Here is a 27,854-nt window from a genome sequence, read left to right as displayed (position 1 = left end):
AAGAACATACTATGAGCAACTCTACGCCAACAAATTTGACAATCTGGAAGAAATGGATGCATTCCTAGAGACATATAAACTACCACAACTGAACCAGGAAGAAATGGAAAGCCTGAACAGATCCATAACCAGTAAGGAGATTGAAACAGTCATCAAAAATCTTCAAACAAACAAAAGCCCAGGGCCAGACGGCTTCCCGGGGGATTCTACCAAACATTTAAAGAAGAACTAATTCCTATTCTCCTGAAACTGTTCCAAAAAATAGAAATGGAAGGAAAACTTCCAAACTCATTTTATGAGGCCAGCAGCACCTTGATCCCAAAACCAGACAAGGATCCCATCAAAAAAGAGAACTACAGACCAATATCCTTGATGAACACAGATGCAAAAATTCTCGCCAAAATACTAGCCAATAGGATTCAACAGTACATTAAAAGGATTATTCACCACGACCAAGTGGGATTTATTCCAGGGCTGCAAGGTTGGTTCAACATCCGCAAATCAATCAATGTGATACAAGACATTAATAAAAGAAAGAACAAGAACCATATGATACTCTCCATAGATGCTGAAAAAGCATTTGACAAAGTACAGCATCCTTTCCTGATCAAAACTCTTCAAAGTGTAGGGATAGAGGGCACATACCTCAATATTATCAAAGAAATCTATGAAAAACCCACCGCAAATATCATTCTCAATGGAGAAAAACTGAAAGCTTTTCTGCTAAGGTCAGGAACACGGCAGGGATGTCCGTTATCACCACTGCTATTCAACATAGTACTAGAAGTCCTAGCCTCAGCAATCAGACAACAAAAGGAAATTAAAGGCATTCATATCGGCAAAGAAGAAGTCAAACTATCACTCTTCGCAGATGATATGATACTATATGTGGAAAACCCAAAAGACTCCACTCCAAAACTGCTAGAACTGGTACAGGAATTCAGTAAAGTGTCAGGATATAAAATCAATGCACAGAAATCAGTTGCATTTCTCTACACCAACAACAAGACAGAAGAAAGAGAAATTAAGGAGTCAATCTCATTTACAATTGCACCCAAAACTATAAGATACCTAGGAATAAACCTAACCAAAGAGGCGAAGAATCTATAGAAAACTATAAAGTATTCATGAAAGAAATTGAGGAAGACACAAAGAAATGGAAAAATGTTCCATGCTCCTGGATTGGAAGAATAAATATTGTGAAAATGTCTATGCTACCTAAAGCAATCTACACATTTAATGCAATCCCTATCAAAATCCCATCCATTTTTTTTCAAAGAAATGGAACAAATAATCCTAAAATTTATATGGAACCAGAAAAGACCTCGAATAGCCAAAGCAATATTGAAAAAGAAAGCCAAAGTTGGTGGCATCACAATTCCGGACTTCAAGCTCTATTACAAAGCTGTCATCATCAAGACAGCATGGTACTGGCACAAAAACAGACACATAGATCAATGGAACAGAATAGAGAGCCCAGAAATAGACCCTCAACTCTATGGTCAACTCATCTTCGACAAAGCAGGAAAGAATGTCCAATGGAAAAAAGACAGCCTCTTCAACAAATGGTGTTGGGAAAATTGGACAGCCACAAGCAGAAAAATGAAATTGGATCATTTCCTTACACCACACACGGAAATAGACTCAAAATGGATGAAGGACCTCAATGTGAGAAAGGAATCCATCCAAATCCTTGAGGAGAACACAGGCAGCAACCTCTTCGACCTCAGCCGCAGCAACATCTTCCCAGGAACATCGCCAAAGGCAAGGGAAGCAAGGGCAAAAATGAACTATTGGGATTTTATCAAGATCAAAAGCTTTTGCACAGCAAAGGAAACAGTTAACAAAACCAAAAGACAACTGACAGAATGGGAGAAGATATTTGCAAATGACATATCAGATAAAGGGCTAGTGTCCAAAATCTATAAAGAACTTAGCAAACTCAACACCCAAAGAACAAATAATCCAATCAAGAAATGGGCAGAGGACATGAACAGACATTTCTGCAAAGAAGACATCCAGATGGCCAACAGACACATGAAAAAGTGCTCCACATCACTCGGCATCAGGGAAATACAAATCAAAACCACAATGAGATACCACTTCACACCAGTCAGAATGGCTAAAATTAACAAGTCAGGAAATGACAGATGCTGGAGGGGATGCGGAGAAAGGGGAACCCTCCTACACTGTTGGTGGGAATGCAAGCTGGTGCAACCACTCTGGAAAACAGCATGGAGGTTCCTCAAAATATTGAAAATAGAACTACCCTATGACCCAGCAATTGCACTACTGGGTATTTACCCTAAAGATACAAATGTAGTGATCCGAAGGGGCACGTGCACCCGAATGTTTATAGCAGCAATGTCTACATTAGCCAAACTATGGAAAGAACCTAGATGTCCATCATCAGACGGATGGATAAAGAAGATGTGGTGTATATACACAATGGAATACTATGCAGCCATCAAAAGAAATGAAATCTTGCCATTTGCGACGACGTGGATGGAACTAGAGGGTATCATGCTTAGCGAAATAAGTCAATCGGAGAAAAACAACTATCATATGATCTCCCTGATATGAGGGAGAGAAGATGCAACATGGGGGGTTAAGTGGTAGGAGAAGAGTAAATGAAACAAGATGGGATTGGGAGGGAGACAAACCATAAGTGACTCTTAATCTCACAAAACAAACTGAGGGTTGATGGGGGTAGGGGGGTTGGGAGGGGGTGTGGGGTTATGGACATTGGGGTGGGTATGTACTATGGTGAATGCTGTGAAATGTGTAAACCTGGCGATTCACAGATCTGTACCCCTGGGGATAAAAATATATTATATGTTTAAAAAATAATAATAATAAAATTTAAATTAAAAAAAAAATTCCAACAGAATTTTTCACATAACTAGAACAAATAATTCTAAAATTTGTGTGAAATCACAAAAGACCTTAAATAGCCAAACAATGCTGAGAAATAAGAACAAAGCTCCCAGATTTCAAGATATGTAACAAAGGTGTAGTAATCAAAACAGTATGGTCCTAAGACAAAAACAGACACATAGATCAGTGGAAAAGGATAGAGAGGAAATGAACCTGCACCTATATGGTCAATTAATCTATGATAAAAGAGGCAAGAACATACAACAGGGAAAAGACAGTCTCCTCAACAAATGGTGTTGGGAAAATTGGACAGCCACATGCAAAAAAATGAAACTGAATCACTTTTGTACACCATACACAAAAATAAACTCAAAATGAACTAAAAACCTGAATGTGAGACCTGAAACCATAAAACACCTAAAAGGAAACACAGGCATAAATCTCTTAGACATCAGCCTTGGCAACATCTTTATGGCTATGTTTCCTCAGGCAAGGGGAACAAAAGCAAAAAGAAAAAACACAGCATAAGGAATAGTCAATGATACTGTAATAGTGATATAACAGGACAGATGGTAGCTATGCTTGTGGTGAACAAAGCATAATGTATAAACTTGTTACATCGCTAAGTCGTACACCTGAAATTAATGTAACATTGTGTGTCAACTATACTCAAAATAAAATATAAAATAAAAATAAGCTATTGGTACTATACTAAAAAAATGGATAGCAGAGGGAAGCATCAATAAAACAAAAAGGTAATCAAGTGAATGCAAGAAGATATCTGCAGATGATATATCTGCAGGGGTTAATATCCAAAATATATTTTAAAAATTATATGACTGAATACCAAGAAAAAATCTGATTAAAAAATGGGCAAATGATCTGAGTAGACATTTTTCCAAAGGGGACACACAGGTGGCCAACAGACACTTGAGAAGATGCTCAACGTCACTCATCATCAGGGAAATGCAAATCAAAACCACAAAGAGATATCATCTCACACCCATTAGAATGGCTACTTCCTAAAAGACAAGAATTACCAAGAGTTGGCTGGGATGTAGAGAAAAGGGAATACTTGTGCACTACTGGTGGGAATGTAAATTGATGCAAACACTGTGAAAATCAGTATGGAAGTTCCTTAAAAATTTAAAAATAGAAATACCATATGAACCAGTAATCCTACTACTGGATATTTACCCAAAGAAAACAAAAACACTAATTCAAGAAGAAACACACACCCTTATGTTTATTAGAGCATTATTTACAAAAGCCAAGATATGAAAGCAACCCAAGAGTTCATCAAAAGATGAACAGATGGGCGCCTGGGTGGCTCAGTGAGTTAAGTCTTTGCCTTTGGCTCAGGTCTCAGGGTCCAGGGATCCAGCCCTGCATCAGGCTCTCTGCTCACCGAGGAGCCTCCTTCCCCTCCCTGCACCTGCCTCTCTGCCTACTTGCGATCTCTCTCTCTCTGTCAAATAAATAAATAAAATCTTAAAAAAAAAAAAAAGATGAATGGATAAACAAGATGTGGTAGGTGCACAATAGAATATTTCTCAGACATGAGAAAGAATGAGATCTTGCCATTTGCAACTACATGGATGGACCTAGAGGATATTAAGATAAGTGAAATAAGTCAAACAGAGAAAAGCAAATATCATATGACTTCACTTTACATGTGGAATCTAAAAATGAACAAACAGAGTTTGAAATACAGAGAACAACATGGTAGTTACCAAAGGGGATGTAGGTGGGGGATGAGCAAAATAGATCAAGGAGATTAAGAGTTACAAACTTCCAGTTATAAAATAAAGAAGTCACCAAGATGAAAAGTACAGCACAGGGAATACAGTCAATAATATTGTAATAACATCATATGGTGTCAAATAGTGACTATACTTATTGTGATAAGAACTGAATAATGTATAGAATTGTAAAACCAATATGTTGTACACCTGAAACCAATATAATAGTGTATGTCAATTATACTTCAATATTTTTTTACATGTTAAGAAAAAGAAGAGAAAACACAGGAAAGAAGCTCATTGATATTGGTTGTGGCAATGATATTTTGGATGTGATGTCCAAAGCACAAACAACAAAAGCAAACACCAAGAAATGGGACTCCATCAAACTCAAAAAGCTTCACAGAAAAAAAAAAACAAAAAACAAAAAAACAAAAAAACAATGAAATGAAAAACTAACCTACAGAATGGGAGAAAATTTTTGCAAATCATACCTTAGAAAAGGGGTTAATAACAAAAATATGTAAAGAACTCAGTTAACAAAAAAACAAACAGAATAACTTAAAAACGGACAGAATATTTTTCCAAAGAGGGCATCAAAATGGCCAACAGGCACAGGAAAAATGTTCAACATCACTAATCAGCAGAAATATGCAAATCAAAACCACAATGAGATACCACCTCGCATCTGCAATACAAGAGACAACAGGTGTTGGCCAGAATTTGATGAGAAAGGAACACATACCGTGGTGGGGGAGTGTAAACTGGTCCAGCTACTAAGGATAACAATATGGAAGTTTCTCAAAGAATTAAAAATCTGCCATACAATCCAAAATTACCATTACTGTGTATATACCCAAAGGAAATGAAAACAAGATTTTGATGAGACCTATCCATGCCCATGTTTATCACAGCATTACCCACAATAGCCAAGAGATGGAAATGTCTGGAAATGTCCACCAATAAATAAATAAAAAGATGTGGTACATACACATAGTGTAATATTAGTTAGGCATGAGAAAGGAGAATATACTGCTATTTGTGGCAACATAGACAGAACTTCAGCATGTTATACTAAGCAACATAAGTCAAACAAAGTCAGACAAGTACTGTATGACATCGCTTATATGTGAAATCTTAAGAAGTTAATCCTGTAAAAAAATGGAGTAAAATGGTGATTACCAGGGGATTGGTGGGGGGAGCACTAAGAGGATGATGTTTAAGGGTACAAACTATAACCAGTAGTAAATAAGCCATAGAGATCTAAGGCATAGCATAATGAATACAGACAATAACACTGCACTATAATCATGTAATGTAATAAAATATTGCTACATGGGCTATCATATTACAAAGTATAAATGTATCAAAGTAACACACTATACACTTCAAACTTAAAATACAGAAATCACTGGAATTATATGTATGAATCCTTACCCTCCACCTGCAAAGAGACATCCTAGATTCAGCTTTCACCAACCAGATGAAAAGAAGTCAAAATATGGGAGAGTTACCTCTGAATGGCTGTTGAGAATCTGCCTTAGATCTCCCTGCTTTCCTCAAATACCTGGACTTTAAGTAACTAAAAAGCTTATCTTTCAAAATCTGTAGCAGAGTTTCAATAGGAGCTAATGAGTTGAAAGCTAACAGAGTTTTCTCAAAATTATGGAAATATGTATTTTAAATCCAATTTCTAGCCTAAAATTTTTGGCCAAATGCCCAAATTCTGAGCGATGTTTGAGCCCACCTGGCTCTGTGGCAATTTGTTCTCTTGCACAAAACTGCTGAAACTCAAAGCTAAATGCATTCACCAGAAATATAAATGTGGAGTATGATTAAAAGGGGCTTTGCCTAAATACATGCCATAATTTAGACAATAACCAGTGAATATCAGTATTCTTGTGAATTGTGTCAAAACTGACCATTGACCAGCACTAAACCTAGAAAAGTCTATTTTTCCCTAAGCGATGAAGAACCAACTAGAATGAACTTATTTTAATAATATTTTCATGTTCATTTTATACTTACTAGCTCAATAATTTTTGTAAAATTTCACTAATGATGATGGGACTTTTTCAGTGCAATTTGAATAGGTATTTGCTATCAATTTCCTCAAAAAGAAAAAGAGAAGAAATCTGGTGCTGAGAATTTATAACACAGAGAAATGGGATTAACTACATGATATGAGCCCCTAACATACATTGAGAATTTAATCTGTGCCTATAGTTCTTCTAAGTCTTACTTGATTTAATGCTTATAACAAGCCTATGAGTACTATTGCTTCCCTTACTTTCCCTTCAGGAGAGAGATTAGGTTATCTTCCCAAGGTATCAAAGATAGATCTAGAATTTGCCAAAGAATCTGACCAAGAAGTACTGAATTATTCATAGCGTTCTAGGCTTTCACTTCTTCAGAGTGGGAGGCAGTAGATTCTGGTATTGACTCCCCCTTAATACACTACTATTCTCCCTATTCTCCTCATACAGAAATTACAGCTGTCTAATTATACAAAAGATGTTGAGAAAGAGCAATATTATGAATTCCATCTATACTCAAGCTTTGGTTGTTTTCACTTGTGAAAGAAATGGAAGTAACACAACTTAATGGTTAAATCACTCACTATTTTGGTGACAAGAAGTGGACGCTATATATTATTTATATTCCTTTGTTGTATTTAGCTTACTTTTTCCCCCAATGTAAATAGATTTTATTATGAGAATGGTTACCATATGGTGGAATAACATTCTAAGTTTAACTGCTGGATAAGCATTGGACTACATTTGGTGAATAAACATTGAAATAATGAGCATCCTACCGGTATCATGAAGTGTGTATTGTTATTGCCAGCAGAGCTGATTTGTTTTTTTATTAACTATCTTGACACAAGGTTAATGAATATAAGTAAAATTGATATTGCAATATCGATCACAAAATAGTATTATCTGTTAAGTGTATTTCAAGGTACATTTTAAAAACTAATAGTTGAGTTTGCAATATAGAGTGAACCAGATCCTCACCTTTGTAAATACCTACCAGTATAGTCAAATAATTCCTGACCTTTTATTACACCACAGTAGGCCTGTCTAGGTCTGGAAGTAGCAGGCACTCTTCATCTAAGATGTTCTGAAAGGCAAGTGTGGTTGCAGACGGGTTGCAGCACAGAGCATTTGCTCCACATCCTTCATATCATTTAAGTATAAATAAATGTGTGTCGGCATCTGTGTGTATGTTGACAATGCTAACAAGTTCATTTGTAACATTATTTTAATTTGCCTCTATTTTTGTTAACATTTTACTTAATTTTATTCTTCATGGGTACCTGTGTAACAACTCCTCACGTCTTTACTCCTGCCTCTTGCTAATACACTCATACTTAATTACATAATTCACAATTACACAGAGTTTCCTGAGGTCACCATTTAAATGCAAGGTCTCCTTCAATCATATTTGTGTGTCTTGTCCCATGGTGGTATAGCCTGGTAATTGCTTAATAAGTTCAATTTAAATTGAAGAGACAGGGGCACCTGGGTGGCTCAGTTGGTTAAGTGGCTGCCTCGGGCTCAGGTCATGATGCCAGGGTCTTGAGAAGGAACCCAGCAGGGTCCTGGGAGTCAGCTCCACGTCTGGCTCCCTGATCTGAGGGGAGCCTGCTACTCTCTCTCCCTCTTCCCCTCCTCCCCACTTGTTCTCTCTCTCTCTCTCTCTCTTTCAAATAAATAAATAAAATATTTTAAATAAATAAATAAAGCGATACTAAATCTTAATTCGGTAACTAATGGAACAGCCAACATCTTCAGTTCATTCATTAATTTGCACTCTTTTTTCAAAAAGCAAATATTTGGCTGAGTGCTTAATATGTACTAGCCACTGCACTGGGAGCTGAGAACACAAAAGTAAGACCTGGTGTCAGTTTTCAAGGAGAGGACTAATGCAGAAGATCAATATGAAATGAGATTGTCACATGACCCAGGAAAGCCACTTCTGGGTACACAGCCAAAGGAAATGAAAACAGGATCTCAAAGAGATATCTGAACTCCCATGTTTACTGCAGCATTATTCACACCAGCCAAGATATGGAATCAACCTGAGTTCCGCTAGTGAATGAACAGATACAAAAGGTGTGGTGTATATCCAGAGGAATATCATTTAGCCAAGAGAAAGAAAGAAATCCTGCTATTTGTGACAAATGGATGCACCTTGAGGGCATTATGCATAGAGAAAGACCAACACCTTATGACACCCATTATACATGGAATTTAAGAAAAAGCTTGTAGAACACCAGTATAGAATGGTGGTTACCAAGGGCTGACAGATGGGGGAAATAGGGAGAAAGTTGGTCAAAAGGTACCAACTTCCAGTTACCAGATGATTAAGTTCTGGGAATCTAATGTACAGCACTGTGATCATAGTTAACAATGCTGAACTCTATACTTGAAAGTTGTTAAAGTAGAGTTTAAATGTTCCAGCCACAAAAAGAATGGTAATTATGTGATATTGAGGTTTTGGCCAAAGCTGTAGTGGTAATCATATTTCAAGACATAAATGTATCCAATTAACATGTTGTATATTTTCAACTTACTAAATGCTGCATATCAACTATAGCTCAATAAAGTTAGGAAAAATGGGATCTATCAAGAAAGGAATAAAGAGAGAGAAAGGAAACTACATATTGTAGGAAATGTAGTAAGGACCGTGTACCTAGGCAAGTGCAGCGACTAAATGCAAAAGGATTCTACAGCAAGGGGACACTCAGTGCTGCAGGACTATGAAACTGAGGAATACACTTAAAAAACCCAACAGCTTAGGATACAAACTTGTAAATAATACAAGCTTAGCATAAAATACTTCATCTACTTTTGTTTTGGATGATGCAAAATACAACTAGCCTTACAGGATAATTAGATTTTGTGAAATGCTCCCCCACAAAGGTGAATGTTGGGGAGTGTACAGCTGATAGATGCAAGGCATGTATATTCAAGTCAGCTCTAGAAAGGTTCACCCTTACCCTTAGAACTTAAAAGTAGTGAACTTTCATCTGTGGGAGTAACTTTGAAATCCTAAGAATAAAGTTATTTTCATCTTTAGGCAACTCCTTTCAAAAACCTCTGATGGCACAGCCTCTCACCACTGAAAGAATAAACTTGATTAGAAAAGACACCAGCATGTCTTGCAGGAGATGAGCTGCTACCAAATGCTGTCAGTTTACTCAAATACCCTTAAGTTAATTCTAAAGAAGGTCTAAAAAAAATGTGTCAATAAATATAAATTGAAAGGTAATCTAAAACGCTACTTTCCAAGTACTTCAAATACACATGTACATAGAATACATATAACATACAGATTATATATAGAGAGAGACAGGGAGAGAGAGAAAGAGTCAATCTCAATACTCAATACCCAGCTGGTATTTAATATTGTTTTGAATTGAATTATACTAAGTATATAATTTAATGCCATTAACCACTATCCAGAACCAATAGACTACATGTAATTAACAAAATTGATTTAAACTAAAATAGCCTCTTCATTATGCCATCTTCTAAGAAAAGAACATATAAACATATAAAATGCATTCTAATACACAAAGTGAAAATGAATTTTCTATGGAAGAGGAGTATATGACTACCTTAGCACTGTCACATTTAAGTCAGTTTATTGAACTTATATTTGTCCGCCCCCCAAAAGGGCTGAATTGAGTCAAATGGTTTGTTTTCTTTAGTTTAAAAAACATTCATAAATATGGTAGACTTATGCAATAAAAATTAACTCTTTTATCAAGTAAAGACATAAAAATATGTATTTACTGTATTCTTAGGGAAATCTAATGTAGAAATATTTGATTCATTCATCTATAATTCACACTACTTTTTTTTTTTTTTTTTTTGCTTGTAGAGCTAAGTTCTAAGTACTCCGTGGACACTGAAATATACTTGTCAAATTGACTGCATGAAACAAGCATAACTTTTATATGTTTAGGAGGAAGGGATCTGAAGTAAAAACAGATCTATTCAAATTCCATCTCAGCCCCATAAGGTCTATGACCCAGGGATGTCACTTAGCCTTTTCAAATCATAGTTTCCTGACTAGAGTAGCAGGGAACCAAGCTCGAAGAATGTTATGAGAAGTAAATAAGTAACGTGTATAAAACACATTACAAAATTAAGTACACAGTAAATGTTGTTTTTATTACACATTCTGTATTTTGGGAAAAATATCAACTTTTTTCTAAGTTTACAGGGAGAATATTTAACACCAACACCATTATGATACAGTCTGTGGCAAAAGACATGCATTATAATTTTATTATCTAAGATGTTAATAAAAATGTTAATGTCATGGGGAAAATGTCATTAAGTATAGTAAATGTATGAAACAAAACAAAGACAGCATATAAACAATTTGTATAGGACAACAACAATGCATAGAAACAATACTGGAAGAAAATAAATCAAGATTTTATTAGTTACTGTTGGTGATTTTTTAATTTTACTTTTTTTCTATATAATTCTTAAAACTGAATGCATAGCTTTCATAATCAAACAAGAGCTACTTTTAGATGACAAGTTGACAATCTTTTTCACATTTTTAACTAATGCCAGTTAATAACTCATGATGATAGAATAGATAATAATTGATGCTTATTTTCATACAGATTATTTCTCTTTTTCCCAGGGGATTTTTTTTTTTTTTTTAACTAAGGCATAGTCCCACATGCATATGTGCATGCGAGCGCGCGCGCACACGCGCATGCACACACACACACACACACACACACACACTGTGAGTTCTGGCAATCTAAGTTACAAAAAAGAAAAGAACTCCACCAATAAAACTTATGTCATTTAGCCTTTCAGCTTCATAATCTAAATAACAGCTGACAAATAAGAAGCTGTAGAGGTAGCAGGGAAAGCTAAAGTCATAATCCTACTTAAAAAAGATCAAGTCTATGGGCATCTGGGTGGCTCAGTTGGTTAAGAATCAGGCTCTTGATTTAAGTTCAGGTCATGATCTGAGGGTCTTGAGATCAAGCCCAGGTGTGGGGCTCAGTGCTCAGAGCAGAGTCCCCTGGAGATTTCCTCTTTCCTTTCCTGTCTTTCTGCCCCTCCCCCCAAATAAATAAATCTTAAAAAAAAAAAAAAATAGATCAAGTTTAGAGACTGTACTATGCCAGACATAAACGTTTAAGCGCTTAAACAGAACTCAGTGACAAATCACAGCCTCCAAACTTTTTCACCCCAAGTTTTTTTGTCATTTTCTGTCCACTTTATTACTTCACTTATTTGCATGAAATCAGGATGCTGGTGTTTAAAAAGTTATCTGTTCCTTTTACTTGTTCTCCACTGACTCAAAAGTCATTCTGTCATGTGGTTGCAAAAGAAATTTTCACACTGGAATTACAAAAATAACTAGTAAGTCTTTAGAAGGAAAAGGACCATCTTAAAAAAAATGATTAACAAAATTCTTTTCAATATAACATTTAATGATAAAAGTAGAAGCACTTTTAGACTAGAAAATAATATAAAATTTTAAAGGTATACATCTAAATAGAATAACTTTCTAAAGATGTTTTTTAGAAAGCTTTGAATGCAACTGGCCTGCTAACATAAGACTGAAAAGTTATTTGAATATTTTCAACTCAACTAGCTATCTTCCTCCCAACACAGTCAAATAAATCAGAATAGATTTGAAAGACCAGATATAAAAATCCATTAAGACAAATCAGAATTCAAACTTCAGTTCAGGGGCGCCTGGGTGGCTCAGTGGGTTAAGCCTCTGCCTTCGGCTCAGGTCATGATCCCAGGGTCCTGGGATCAAGCCCTGCATCGGGCTCTCTGCTCAGCAGGGAGCCTGCTTCCTCCTCTCTCTCTGCCTGCCTCTCTGCCTACTTGTGATCTCTGTCTGTCAGATAAATAAATAAAATATTAAAAAAAAAAAAAACAAACTTCAGTTCACTAATGGCATTAATTCCTAGATCTGGCACTCTCATAGATCACAACGAAAAATGTATACCAAACGTAAAGAATATCAAGTGCATCCTAGAGAAGTATGTACTTTTACACCAAATGTTACTCAACCAACACATGGAGTACAACACTGGAAGCACTTTAAGATAAGAGCAGTACTACTATTCTGTAAACACACTGATTGTGAGAAATAAAGGATATATATATATATATACTGTTTATTCTAACTATGGGTAGTCTACATATCTCATGCCAAGCCTATAACTATTTATTGTTGATGTAGTACAATGCCAACATAAAATGCTTTGTCTTCTAGATATAGCTAGAAACAGCGACAAGCACACCTAACAGACAACCCCTACCCAAAAAAACAAAAAGCATAAAAATCACTCTACTTTCCTTCAAGAAAGGACAATTTTCAGTATTAAAAGAGTAATATAGAATGGTAATATCATTAGTATAGGTCGCAGAGTCTAAAAGACTTGGTAAAATAATGAGTTAACAGTGAGAATAGATAAAAGTGTCCATCCAGCCAGATGAAGTTAGTATTAAATGTTTAATAGCCTGTATATAACCTTGAGCATTGGAACCCAATGACTTGGATACAAGCGCTTAAGGAGATAATGAATCTAGCTCAGTGTTTGTCAGAAAATATTACCAAACTTTCACGTCCTAGTAGAGAGCATTAAAAACACTTCTTGGCCCTGAATCAGAAAAGAGTTCTATTGGAGTTGATCCAAAAAACTAACTGTAGAAAGACTGGCAAGCCCAGGTGACTTGAACTTGGCCTGAAAAATTCAAGTTCCAAGAATGAACTTGTTATTCAATTGGTTGTGTCAAACTTTTGAAAGTTATTATGTTATCATTTAATTGCAAAATAATTTTCTAATTAACTTTATAAGTAAATTGATTATACTTGGTATATAACAAAGTTAAAATGTAATATTGACAAGAATATTAAACTTCGTATAATATGACTAACAATTAATTGTAACTGCTAACATTTGTTAAGCTTTTATTATATGTCAAGCCCTGGTCTAAGGACTTTACATGTATTCTCATATCCTATGAAATTGGTACTATAGGGACACCTGGGTGGCTCAGTTGGTTAGGTGTCTGCCTTTGACTGGGGTCATGGTCCCAGGATCCTGGGAACTAGTTCCCCGCTGGGATCCTCACTCAGTGGGGAGCCTGCTTCTCCCTTTGCCTGCAGCTCTCCCAGCTTGTGCTCTCTCTCTCTCTGAAAAATAAATAAAATATTTTTTAACTGATACTATAATAACCCCCATTATACAGGAAAGGGAGTGGAGACTCAGAAAAAATAAATAATTTAACCAAGATCACACATTTGGCAAATAGCAGTGTTTAAGATTACTGAACCATTTGCTACTCTCTTCCCATATGAATAGAAACTCGGGGGCAAAAAGGGGAGAGGGAGTAAGGAGTTGAAACTGGCGTTCCAGTGTATAAACTACAATTCTGTAGTTTTCAGAGAATCTTCATGCTGCTAATTTCACACATAGCCTCATTTTTAAAAGGTGTTAAAATGACTGATACATGTTATACACTGAAATAAGTATTTGTTGAAAAAACTGTGCTAAAGGGGAAATAAAAAATAATTAGGCCACCTTCTATCTCTAAAACATAGTGGACAAACAAGTTCATCCATTAATTTTGTTTTTATGAATAATACTGGTAGTTTTCTTAGAGACTGCTAAACAAAATAAGTATACTCTGTATACTTATATCATTGTCTAAGCTGAAGAGAATGGAAATATAAAAATTTTACAGTATATTTTCATTCACCAATATTAAAAGAAATCCTGTGTAAAATAATCTGTGAAAATATGCTATAATCTATATAAAATATAAAATAAATGCATATACAATAGGATTCAAGATAAATTTTACATCACAAATTGGTTTTATATTACATTTGGTTAGTCAATGACTAGAATGCCACTTCAGAAGAGCATTATTTAACCTGGAACCATGTACCTTCCCCACAGAATAATCAATGAAGAAGGCTGTAGCACTTACATTTCTAGGACTTTTATGAATGACGCTCAGAGCTCATTAGTTATGTGAGTATTCTGCACATAGTTATTTGTAATAGAAATATTTTATTTTATTTAACACTTCTGGCTCCAGAAGTTAAATATCCTAAATTCCAAATATCTCTCAAGTTACCTTGTTACATTGCCTGAGTTTCCCACTGCAATAAACTATTTTAAGGGCATGTTTTCATAATTTAGAGACAACCTATGCTCTCCTCAAAATCAAAGTCAAGTCCACAACTTTCTAGGGGAAAAAGAAAGACCAACACTGTGAAAGATTCCAAAATGCAAGAATCTTAACCACTGAGCACTTATGCTTGTATCTTCTAACAAAAACCTCTAGCCATAAAAGAGTCAAAAGAAGTCTCATCTTCTAAAATGGAGTATACCCACGTTTGAATGACACACACGTTTAAGAGCTGAAATGCTAGTTAAAGGTCCCATTGATAAAGGATAAAATGTAAACAGTGATGCTAAAAAATGTTTTAATTACTTAATATATATTGAAGAGATCCCAGTTTTATATAGACAATAAAATATCACCTTCCTTTAGGCAACTTTTCTATCAAACATTTTACTGTACAACAAATAAAACTTTGATATAATTAAGAAAATTAGATTTTATCTACCACTACAACCTGTACTTTCTTTGCTTCTCTGTGAAATCGGTTTTCACAGGAAATCCAGCACTACTAAAAAAGACAATCTAACACTAATGCCCAGTGTGCTGTGTTTTGTCACCATATCTCCAAGGTTACTAGAACATACAATGAGCACCTTCCAATCAAGCTTGCACCTGTGGAAAAAGAAAAATTTTTTTTAAAAAAAGTCTTTTCCACTTCTCCAGTCAAAATAAAGTGCAATAAATTGTGTAGTTCCCAAACAGTAAGTGAATTACCAAAAGAAAGAGATACAATTAAAGCTGGTCTATTTCTATCATAAGCAGTCAATGATATTCTCCCCAACTCTACAGGCAAGTTTTGAAGCTTCCTGTGTCTTGCCAAAGAACGAGCGTTTGCCAAATGATGTTCCTGCTGCCATCCCAGCTGGCTTTTCATTTGTCCAAATAGCTCTCTAGTTGTGGCCCTGCTCCTTTTATAAGCGTCACTGATTTCCGTGCCGGTTCCATCCCCCCAGCGCCCGTGATATTTGGTGTAGTCCTTGAACTTGATCCACAGAGCCCCCTCCCGAAGCGCACTACAAAACGCACCCTGCCAAATGCTTTCCAAATCCTCACCCTCCTTCTCTCATTTTCAGAAAATCATTGCATTTCAGTCCCCCTGGAAAAGTGGACTCAATATCCCTTTTGCACTTGAGGTGCCCAGAAAAGAAACACAATCACATACACACACACTCACACACGCGCGCACGCGCAACGTCCCTTCTTAATCGCCGACCGTGACAGCAGAAGACATCCAAATCCTAGTTCCCTCCACCTTCGGCTGTTCAAAACACCCAGCAGTTACCGACAACTGGCGTGGGGGAGAGAAGTCAGGTTTCTGAGTGGATGGACACCTCCTTCCCACCAGCTGCTCTCATGCCCGGGCCCCTTGAGGAGCTCAGGAAGCACAGAGGTCCCTTCCCTCCTTGCCCACTGCGGAGAACACCCGTAATTGTAAGCTCCCGCGCCAGACCCGCACCAACTGGAGGTGATCCCGGCGTGCGCCGTAATGCCTCGATGCCAAACTGCCCTCTGTAGGGACACCACCGAGACCCACATAAGTTAACCCGCAGGAATTCCGTGAAGCAGAGAGAAGAGGACCTAATGCGCCCAGCTCTGGGGTCGCGTCTTTCCCCCGCCCTCCGCAGAAGGGAGCCCAGCGCCTCCAAGAGCACCGCAGGGTGAGAGCGCAAAACCAATGAAGTTAAGAAAGAGGACTGGCTGGGTGGGAAACGCTTGCTCCCGAGTTGAAGAAAACGGGAATCGAAAGGCAGATCGCCAGGGACGTAGCCGTAAACTGTGTCCACAGCGTGACGGGGCCGAACAAGGAAAGCCCCTCGCATTTACCGGTTAACCAGCCCCCGCCCGGGACACCGGCCCGGTCCGGGTTCCGGGCGGGCTCAAACCCCACCGCGGGTCGGCGAAGGGGCGGGGAGACCGGGAACTTACGGAAAAAGATGTACTCGGTGTAGCTGCTCCAGATCTTGTCGTCGCGGTACTGGTTGACGAAGGCGGCGGTGCCCGAGGAGTTACACGCCACCATGTGGAAGCCAGCCTCCGACAGGCGATCGAACGCCTGCTCCAAGTAGGTGAACTTGAGGTAGAAGCGGGACGTGTACTTCTCGGGCGGCCGGTCGGGGTCGCGGCTCTCGTTGAGCGTGTCCCCGAAGACCTCCTTGGCCAGCGCGATGCGCCCGCACACCATGATGCGCGCCACACGCCGGAACTTGGCGTCCGCCTGGTTGTCTCGCACCGTGGTGAAGGAGCCGCGGTAGCCGAGCGTGAGGAAGCCCGAGCGCTTGTCCGGCGCGCCGCCGCCGCCCGCGCCTTGCGCTCCCGGGCCCGAGGGCGCGGCTGCGGCCGCCCCACGCAGCAGTAGCGCGTCGCTGCTGCCCTGGGAGACGTTGTCCTCCAGGTCGCTCTGGCAGCCCTCGTCGTTGAGTGAGTTCTGCTTGGTGACCTTGGGCGACAGCAGCTTGACCAGGTCGGTGAGCTGGAAGTACTCGGCCTCGCGCAGGAGCCGCTCCTTCTCGGGGAAGTGCTCGGGCAGCGCGAGCTGCTTGTCCCGCAGATAATCCAGCACGTACCTGAAGAGGAAGCCGTCCCGGTCGATGAAGAAGCGCGCCCGGCTGTCCCTGGGCAGCTCTCCGCGGCGTCGGGCGCCGCCCCGGGGGCTGGAGGGCGAGAACATACTGGCCAGAGTGCTGTCCGGGACGCTGAGCAGCGTCGAGTGCTTGGTCACATAGACCTGGCCTCCCACATTGAGCTCCACTACCTCGGGGAAGGGCGAGGGCAAACAGGGCCCCGGGGCGGCGGCCGCAGACGCGCCCGGCGAGCTGGACGAGGAGACCATCTCGCTAATGGGCAGGATGGTGCTGCCGCCACTGCCCGTGTCCTTCAAAGCCATGGTCCCCCCGCCACCGGCCAAGTGACCCGGGAGAGCAGCACTTTCTCCTTCCTGAAGCCCGCGCCTTCCACCCACGGCAGCCCTCGGCCTTGGCGTGTGCCTGGTGCGCCCTCGGGCCGGGCGGCACGTTCCTTCGGCCGGGGCGTCCCCGTTCAGGGCTCGGGGCAGCGGCGGCGGCGGCGGCGCCCGGGCTCCATCGGGGGAGCGAAGCGCGGGAGAAGAGCTCCGCGGGCGCCGCGGCGGCGGGGAGGAGCGGCTGCTCCTTTGGGGTGACGGCGGGGAAGTGTGAGAGAGACTTGCGAGCGGCTCTTAGGCAGCCGCTGGGCTCCCCGCGGGGAGGGCGGGAGGAGGGGCCGGAGCAAAGAAAACTCGCCGCCCCAGCAGCTTGCTAGCGCTCAGCCAGCCCCGAGCGCGGACGGTGGCGCTAACTACTCCTCGCAGCCGGGGAGGCGGCACTGACGTCAAGCTCCGGACTGGGACCCGAGCCACAGCTGTCATTTAAAGAGATAGGCGCCAGCCGCTGGCTGCGGGGCTCCGACGCTAGGGGGCGGGGCGGGGTCAGAGCTGGGAGGAGATGCTGCTTCGCAGCCGGCGGGGAGAGCGGAGGGAACCGAAAACACTGGGGGAAAAGGACAGCCTCTCTCCTTCATTCACACCATTCCTTCCATCCATCGATCCCTCCGTCCCTCCCTCCCTCCTTCTCGTCCGTCTTCCTTGCCTGCCTTCCTTACCGTCCTCGCCACTGTTCACCCAGTAAAATTAGTTTGGTTGGGGAGGGAAGGGGGTGTTTTTAGGGAAGTGGGGGTACGCTTGCGTTAAGGTGGGAAGTGGAGCAGGGAGCGGTGGGCGTCAGGGGGAAGGTAGGAAAGTCTGTATTATAATAAAAATGCGAGGCTCCTAATCTGACATTACTACAAATGTTGGCGTGGGAGTCGTGATTGCAGACTACCCGGCACTTTTACCATAGTTTTTGAAGCAAAGGGGAAATGCCCTAACCTCTATTGCAATCAATGGTCATGATTGCATATTTAACTGCATGCGTTACGTATAACTGAAGAATCTAGGAAAATCTGATTTCGGCTCCAAAACTAATAAAGGATTGTACATAACGTAACTGTTTTCTTCTTTTATCTTTTCATTATTTGACTCATAGTAAATGCTTAATAAATGTTTGTGGAGGAAAAGACGCAACCAGGGAGGAAACTTGCTCTCTGTTCCTACTTTCCATTCCCGTTCAGTGCCTTCATCTAATCTCTCCATTTTCCTTTCAACTCACTGGGCAAGAGAAATGGCTTGTTTTTATTAGTCTTCTAAACCCAAGAGTCAAGCCACAAATGAAAATTATATGAATTTAAGCTCGCCCTCTCCACCTGTACATAGCACAGGTACAGTCTGCAAGATCAGCATTATGTGTGGTAGAGTTAGGATGGAGGTGTCTGAGAAGCTCAGTCTATTAACCACCAGACACTTTGATTTCAGCTCAGATCATGATCTCAGGGTCATTATCTCAGGGTCCTGAGATATAGTCCTAGTCCCAGGATGGCTGATTTAAGATTCTCCCTTTCCCTCTCCCTTTGTCCCTCCCTCCCTTAAAAAAATAAATAAATAAATAAATAAATAAATAAACAAATAAGTTACCTAGGATAACAGTGCAGATGAGAAATCTCCCTTCTTGTGGCTATCCACCTGGGGCATCTTTTTGTGTTCAAAGCCATAAAGAATCATTGATTGTACGTACAAAAGTGAAAGAGTATACTGTGGCACAAAGTAGTTTGTTTCAATGACTAGAACAATATTACAGATGAACTTTAACCACTAAAAGATAAAATAATGTCTAGTCTTTTTTTTTTTAATTCTATATGCCTGCTTAAGATTTCTTCTCTGAACCCATTAAAAAAAAAAGCACTGGATTTGAAATAACAGTACTAACCTCAAATTTTTATAAATAATACATTATTCTTTGGAGCGTTACAAATAACATTAATTAATTGATCCTCATAAGATACATCCACAGAAAATGCTATATCAATTTTGAAGTTACCTGAGACTGAAAGAACCAATGAAGGAACACAACACCTATCTGCCAAGACTGAGACTTAAAACTGGGTTTACGGTATACATCTTCATGAAATCCTCTTATATAAGCCTAAGGCCCCCCCCAAGTTTATAAATTGATCAAATTAAGAAGTAGAATTGGTTTTCACCTTATTCATTTAAAAGCTAACAGCACAAAGTATTTGGAATTTAAAATAATAGTTCTGGAAAATGAATTAATAGGAGCTTTATAACCTTTATAGATGAATATATAATAATGCCTTAAACCACTACTAATGAAGCCCATTTATCATGAGGGAAATATCCCTAATGATAAGTATGGTACAGCCCATAGAATCTCAATGAAGTGGACATATAATACATATGCATATGTATTTATGAATATGAGGTCTCCAATATTATCAGGTTAAAATCCATTCTAATTTTTTAATTACATAAGATATGCTTATAAGATAAATGGTCTAAAATTCATACTCTAAATGAATCATCTTAGAAATTCTTAATGAATTGCACTGTGTGCTGTATTGCTTCTTAAAATAATTCCTTCAATGTTGATTGAATATTTCTCCTTAATCCTTTCTCTCCTCATATTCCTCTGACTCTCACTCCCTCCCATAACCAAACAATCTGACCAAACTCCAAACTAAACATACTGCAGATCCAGGTGTCTTTTTTTTCTCTTTTTTTCTTTCTGCTAGGAAGGCCTTTCCTTTTCTACCAGTTCCCTAATCCTTTACCCTGTTTATCTCTTCCCTGAGGTCCCAGCTTAAAAAGCACTTTCTCTGGAAATCGTCAGCTTTTGACCAAAACAGGTGTTCCCACAGCACTCTGCACTCACACATGGGCAGGGTTTATCACACTGACGTGTCATTGTCTCTCACTAAATTGTAAGTATGTTATATAACCATATGCACTATTCTATCCCCAGCATGGTGCCCAGCCCATAAGAGATATAAAGTTTCTGTTTACTGAATGTTTACTGCATATAAATATGTTCATATCATGAATGGATGACAAAGCATCAACTTCTATGCTAGACATCAGGCTACACAATGAGACTGCAAGGATAAGTAAGACTCGGTCCTTCAAAATTCTAATTAGGAGAAGTGAGAACAGAATCTGATCAAAACAAACTCAATCTAAAAGAGGAGGGAAAACTAAAAAGAGATCTACACCATTGGAACAATCATTTTGATGAGCTGAGCAATCAACACCAAATACTGCACAGGCAGACCTCATTTTATTGCACATCACAGATAGTTTATTTTTTAAAATTGAAGGTTAGTGGCAACCCTGCATTGAGCAAGTCTATTGACACCAAATGCTTTTTCCAAAAGCATTTACACACTTTGTATCTCTGTGTCACATTTTCACAATTCTCCCAAAATTTCAAACTTTTTCATTATTATATTTGTTATGGTGATCTGTGATCAGTGATCTTTGACGTACTCTTATGGTTGCTTTGGGGTGTCCCAAGTCATGTCCATATGAAGTGACCAGCTATTCCTCCATCTCTCTCCCTCTTCTCTGGCTTCCCTATTTGCTGAGACACAACAATATTGAAATTAGGCCAGTCAATAACTCTACAATGGTCTCTAAATGTTCATGAGAATGGAAGAGACCCGTTCTCTTGCTTTAAATCAAAAGCTACAAATGAGTAAGCTTAGTGAGGAAGGCATGTTGAAAGTTGAGACAAGCTAAAAGCTAGGACTCTCGTGCCAAACAGTTAGCAAGTTATGAATGCAAAGGAAGCATTCTTGAAGGAAATTAAAAATGCTACTCCAGTGACCACATGAATGATAAGAAAGCAGAACAGCCTTATTGCTGATATGGAGAAAGTTTGAATGGTCCAGATAGAAGATGAAACCAGCCACAATATTCCCCTAAGCCAAAGCTAATTCTGAGCAAGGCCCTAACTCTCTTCAATTCTATGAAGTCTGAGAGGTGAGGAAGCTGCAGAGAGTTTGAAGCTAGCAGAGGTTGGTTCATGCGATTTAAGGAAAGAAACCATCTCCATAACATCAAAGTGCAAGAAGCCTTAAGTGCTGATGTAGAAGCTGCAGCAACTTATCCAGAAGATCTAGCTAAGATAATTCAGGAAGTGTCTACACTAAACAACAGATTTTCAAAGGAGACAAGACAGCTTTATGTTGGAAGATGCCATCTAGCTAGAGGGGAGAAGTCAATGCCTAGTTTCAAAGCTTCAAAGGGCAGGATGATTCTTTCATTATGGGCTAATGCAGCTGATGACTTGAAGTTGAAGCCAGAGCTCATTTACCATTCTGAAAATCCTAGGGCCCTTAAGGGCCCAGTAAGTGCTCTAGAAATAGAAAAACAGCACCTGGATGACAGCACATCTGTTTATGACATGGTTTACTGAATATTTTAAGCCCACTGTTGAGACCTACTGTTCAAAGAAAAGATTCCTTTCAATATATGATCACTCATTGAAAAGGTACCTGGTCAACCAAGAACTCTGATAGAGATGTACAATGACATTAATGGTGTTTTCATGCTGCTAACACAACATCCATTTTGCAGCCCATATGCAAGCTGTCATTTTGATGTTGAAGTCTTAATACTTAAGAAATACTTTTGGGGGGCACCTGGGTGGCTCAGTTGGCTTAACCTCTGCCTTCCGCTGAGGTCATGATCCCAGAGTTCTGGGATCAAATCCTGAGTTGGGCTCCCTGCTCAGTGTAGAGTCTGCTTCTCCCTCTCTCTCTGCCTGCTGCTCTATTTGTGCTCTCTCTGTCAAACAAATAAATAAAATCTTTTTAAAAAATGCTTTTGGTAAGGCTATAGCTGCCACAGAATAACGATTCCTCTAATGGATCCGAGCAAAGGAAAATTGAAAGTCTTCTGTAAAGGACTCAGGATTCTAGATGCCATTAGGAACATTTGTGATTAATTTGAAGAGGTCAAAATATCAACATTAACAGGAGTTTGGAAGAAGTGGATTCCAATCCTCGTGGATGACTTTCAGGTGTTTAAGACTTCAGTGGAGAAAGTTAACTGATGTGGTGGAAATAGTGGGAGAACTAGAATTAGAAGTGGAGCTTGAAGATGGGACTGATTTGCTGCAATCTCATCATATAACACGAACAGATGAGGAGTTGCTCTTTGCTTCTTTTGAATGAGAAAAAAGAAAAAAAGGAAGTTTCTTGAGAGGAAATCTACTCCTGTGGAGATACTGTGAAGACTGTGGAAGTGGTAACAAGGAATTTACAACATCACGTAAACATAGTTGATAAAGCAGCGGCAGGGTTTAAGAAGACTGACTCCAATTCTGAAAGCCCTACTATAAGTAAAATGCTATCAAAGAACATTCATTGCACGCTACAGAGAAATTGCTCATAAGGGGAAGTCAAGCCATATGGCAAACCTCATTGTCTTATTTTAAGAAATTCCCACAGCCACCCTAACCTTCAGCAACCATCACCCTGATCAGTCAGCAACCATCAACATGGAGGTAAGATCCACACCAGCAAATTATTCAATTATGACTCATTGAAAGCTCAGGGAATGGTCAACATATTTCAGCAAGAAAGTACTTTTAACTAAGCCATACACATTGTGGACTTTTTAAGACATGATGCTCTTGCATGCTTAATAGGCAACAGTATAGTGTAAACGTAACTTTTACATGCACTGAAGCAGACTAAATTCATTTGACTTGCTTTATTGCAGTGGTCTGGAATAGGACCCACAATATCTCTGAGGTACTGCAGGCTGCAGTCAAAACTATTTTGCTCTAAGCCACAGACACCAGTAGTGCTCCGTAGGCCAATCTCATCACAAAGTTAGGTCCGTAAGATCTTATGTTGCTGTGCAAAAATAAGACCTCAAACCTCTCTGACTAGAAACGACACTAGATCACTTCATATTTCTGGCACATTTTAAAATAACATAGCCAAAACTGTCTGTAAAGCACAAAGCAAACTAACCAAAAAGGTTACATGGAGTCCAGATTAAATAATTTGTAATTTACAACAACAAATAAAATATTTCTCCCCTAGGCTGAGAATTACTTAAAGGCAGATATCTTCTTTGACAGAGGGGGAAGAAGAACTAGAATAAAGTCAAGTCGAACTGGATTAAAATCTAACTTTGTTTCTTGCTAGCTTTCTGATTTGAGTAAATTACTTAACCCCTCTAAACTTGAGTTTTCTTGTGGATACAGTGGAAATAACAAAGATCACAGACTTCTCACTGTGATATTATGTCCAATCACAGGCCCATTCAAGATTAATAAAGTTCATTAAATTTATTATGTCTGTTTTACACCATTGTTCTGAGGGATGACAGTAGAGCCACAATCTGCGGAGATAGATCTGAGTTCCCAAGCAGATTATTATAATTATATATGATTTTAGTAGCTTTGCTTTCCTTTCAATTGTTTCACCCATAGGGCCTGAGTAGTCCTACTGTCTTGAACATCCCTGCACCACCCCCAGCATGTCCTTCCCTGTCTACAGCCATGGTTGTCCCTCCCTTGTTGCCTTTTATCATCCCAGATTATGATATAATTTCATTGGTTTAATTTATTTTGGCCCCTTTCTTTCTTTCTTTTCTTTTCTTTTTTATTTTAACTTTGTTCAGTCATTTGACTGTGATCAAGACCTTGTATCCAAGGCCAATTGCACTTCTAGTTTTCAGGAGCCTTCCTAGTATCTGTTTATCTTATTCAAGACAGTTGAAAGTTTTGCCAAACAAACAAAGATACAAAATTCAATCATTTGTAATTCTAAGCAAAAAGTCTGAGTTCTTTCCTGTACCAGGAGCTTTGCAGTTTTTTTTTTTTAATTTTTTATTTATTTATTTGACAGACGGAGATCACAAGTAGGCAGAGAGGCAGGCAGAAAGAGAGGAGGAAGCAGGCTCCCTGCTGAGCAGAGAGCCCGAGGCGGGCTCGATCCCAGGACCCTGGGATCATGACCCGAGCTGAAGGCAGAGGCTTTAACCCACTGAGTCACCCAGGCGCCCAGCTTTGCAGTTTTTAAAGCACTGTGCGGTTCTATAAAAATAGGTCAACCATACATGTAATTTGAAATGTTCTTGTAGCCACGTTAAAACAGTAAAAATGAAATAGGTGAAATTATCTTAATAATGTAATTTATTTAGCCCAAAATATCCAAAATACTATCATTTCAACATGTTGTTAATAAAACATTTATTGATGGCATAAATTGCATATTTTTCCAAACTAGGTCTTCAAAACATGGTATGTATTTTACACTTATAACACATCTCAGCTTGGACTAGTCATATTTGATGGCTCGGTGGCCACATGTGGCTCATGACTACTGTGCTACACAACATACCTCTGGAGCATTTGTGAGTCTAATAGCTACTTGTTTTGAGGATTAAGTAAAATAAAATATCTTTTAAATAATTTCATTACAAGACTTGCAATGACAGGAAGCTGGAGCTTAACACTTGATTGGAGTCATTGACACATAAAATAAAGACAAGGAAGCATCTCTCTAGCCAAAAAAAAAAAAAAAAGAAAGAAAAAAGAAAAGAAAGGAAAGGAAAAGTTCTAAAACAAAATGTATACTCTATTTGTGATAGAATTTGGTTTCCTTTTCACACCTATCATATCTCTACATATGATATGAAATGATTATATGAATCATATGATATGAAATTTAAGCACATTTTTCTCACACACCACTCTTGTGAAAAAGAAACCAGTCCAAGGGCCAGTGGCCACCTGCAAGGTAAAAAGCAAAAGGTTTGCTGCCAGAGCAGGGTCAACATTGGTAGAAACAAGACTGAATATAAGATGGGAAGGACCATATTCAAGTTCAACAACTGCAATTGAATCTGAGGAAAGTTGGAAAGCTGAGTACAAAAACTAGTTCACTCCAAAATCTCATATAGCAGTTGTCAGAATTTCAATGATGCTATGAAATGAAAAATTTTGCAAATGAGGTATTTAGAAAACTCAAAGTATTGATGCTTGATGCACATGTTATATAGCATATTTCAGCAATTTAAATATCTTAACATACTGTGATATGAGTTCTTATCCTATATTATAAATTATACAGAAGCACTGTTAAAGGTTAGGGTGACACATGGTAAAACTCCATTAAATTAAATGCCCAAAGAAATTAATGAAGGTTTGTACAGATTATGATTCAATATATCTAGGCACTTAGTATAGTGTCTGGCACATAAAAAGTGATCAATAGATGTTTGTGAATAAAATCATGTATAAACCACTTTCATATTAACTTATATGATGTAAAGGTCATGTTTTCAGAGGTGGCTATATAATTAATATATTGAATGTGTGTGGAATGCATTTGTTGGGGATAATTTAGCAACAGATGGTCTAGTATTTCATCTTGCCCAACTGGCTGTCTCCTTGAAACATTGCTTAGCTCCCCAAAGCTTGGGGAATAAAGGAAATAATTCTCCATAACCTTAGGACATTCTGGGTAATACTTTTAGGCTGGAAATTGGGGATAATATTCCAATCCAGATGGACTCTAAGTCCTTTCAGATAACATAAACCAGGAGTCTATAACTAGAGATATAATACACATAATATAAAATTTATCAATTCTGTGCTTCAATGAAACAAAAAAGTCTCAGTGATTAGAATAAGATTCTAAAATATAAGGCAAGTTAATAATTTCTGATAACTAGATTTTCCCTTTGGAAATGCCCCCAAATCATGAACTTTCCTTAAATTTATTTTGACCAGTGACTATTTATTAACTGATGTGTTTGATTCCATTATCAAAAACCTAATCATAGCAGGAATTCAACCATTTCCTATACTTTTCAACTTTTTGTCGTACTTAGTAGGTTTGTCAAATGATTATTTAGGTAGTGACTGGAAGGGACTTGATCCCCCTCAAAGGAAGTTACAATGGATCCAAAATAACATTATTATAAATATTATACTTCTCCTGTGATACTTGTCTCCACTGTGAACAAAGGATAAGTTGGATTTGTGAAATTAGTCCTTCAGTATGGGGTTTGCCAGTTGTAAAATGTTTGATAACTATTTTAAATCTAAAAAGAAGTAATTAAAATTTTAAAATAAATGTTCCCAAGTAATCTACTCTTAAAAATTATACAGGTAGGGGCGCCTGGGTGGCTCAGTGGGTTAAGCCTCTGCCTTCGGCTCAGGTCATGATCTCAGGGTCCTGGGATCGAGCCCCGCGTCGGGCTCCCTGCTTGGCAGGGAGCCTGCTTCCCTTCCTCTCTCTCTCTGCCTGCCTCTCTGCCTACTTGTGATCTCTGTCTGTCAAATAAATAAATAAAATCTTTAAAAAAAAATTATACATGTAGAGTATGGATGGGAATGCTGATCATTTGATATAATAAAGTATATTATATATATATTTACACATAAAATTGACTCTCCTGTCACTAGGATTTTTTAAAAGGATGACTGCACATTTGTCAAATGACTGTGGTTCTTTGTAAGGGTTAATTGTCTGAGTCTGGGACAGGACTTTCATTAAACAGTAAGGTCAGACTGAACCATAAGAAATTTTATAAAATTTTGTAAAAATTGTTGAAAACTGACAATCTTAGAGGAAAAGAAGGGAAGATGGTGGAATAGTAGGAGCATCCTAGGCTTGCCTTTTTCCTCAGGCATAGCTAGATAAATATCAAATCATTCTGAACACCCAAGAAACCTATCTGAGGACTGAGAGAAAAAAAAACTGCACAAATAGAGGGAGAGAAGAAGCTACATCATGGGAAGTAGGAGGTTGCAGAGACATGGTTTGCGGGAGAAAAGGGTCATGGTTTTGGCAGAGGGGAGGGAGCCCTGATCACAGAGAGATGCATATATATGCATGACAGAGAGAGAGATGGAGAAGAGGGCACAGGGTATGGCACACACACAAAAAAACACTTTCCCAAAGCCATTGACTAGGAGAATGTGAGGGGCTGATTTTTTGTGAGTTTTTACAACCACTGGGACTCAAAGACTGGAGTTTGAGAGGTCCAGGCTGTGGCTACTATTAAGAGTACTGAGCCTGGTGGGCACTGTAGGCTCCTGTGGAAAGGGAGGGCAGGAAAAATCATAGCAATCTGAGGATCACCTGGGATGCACTGGGA

General features: G+C 39.0%; 1 protein-coding gene across 1 annotated transcript in view; it reads right to left on the bottom strand.

Moving 5' to 3' along the window:
- The window catches only part of LOC111149246 (potassium channel tetramerization domain containing 8), a 255,815-nt gene extending 238,083 nt beyond the window's left edge, over positions 1 to 17,732 (bottom strand). Inside the window, exon 1 of the mRNA XM_022506204.1 lies at positions 16,751 to 17,732. Within this exon, the coding sequence (XP_022361912.1) occupies positions 16,751 to 17,708 (958 nt within the window). The 5' untranslated portion in view covers positions 17,709 to 17,732. The remainder of the gene's footprint in view (positions 1 to 16,750) is intronic.
- Positions 17,733 to 27,854: the final 10,122 nt, after the last annotated feature.

This window comes from Enhydra lutris, unplaced genomic scaffold (assembly GCF_002288905.1).
Source record: "Enhydra lutris kenyoni isolate GAN:26980312 unplaced genomic scaffold, ASM228890v2 scaffoldscaffold21, whole genome shotgun sequence".
Lineage (NCBI taxonomy): Eukaryota > Metazoa > Chordata > Mammalia > Carnivora > Mustelidae > Enhydra > Enhydra lutris.
Note: the sequence above shows the minus strand (reverse complement) of the source record. Positions and strands in the feature narration are given on the sequence as shown.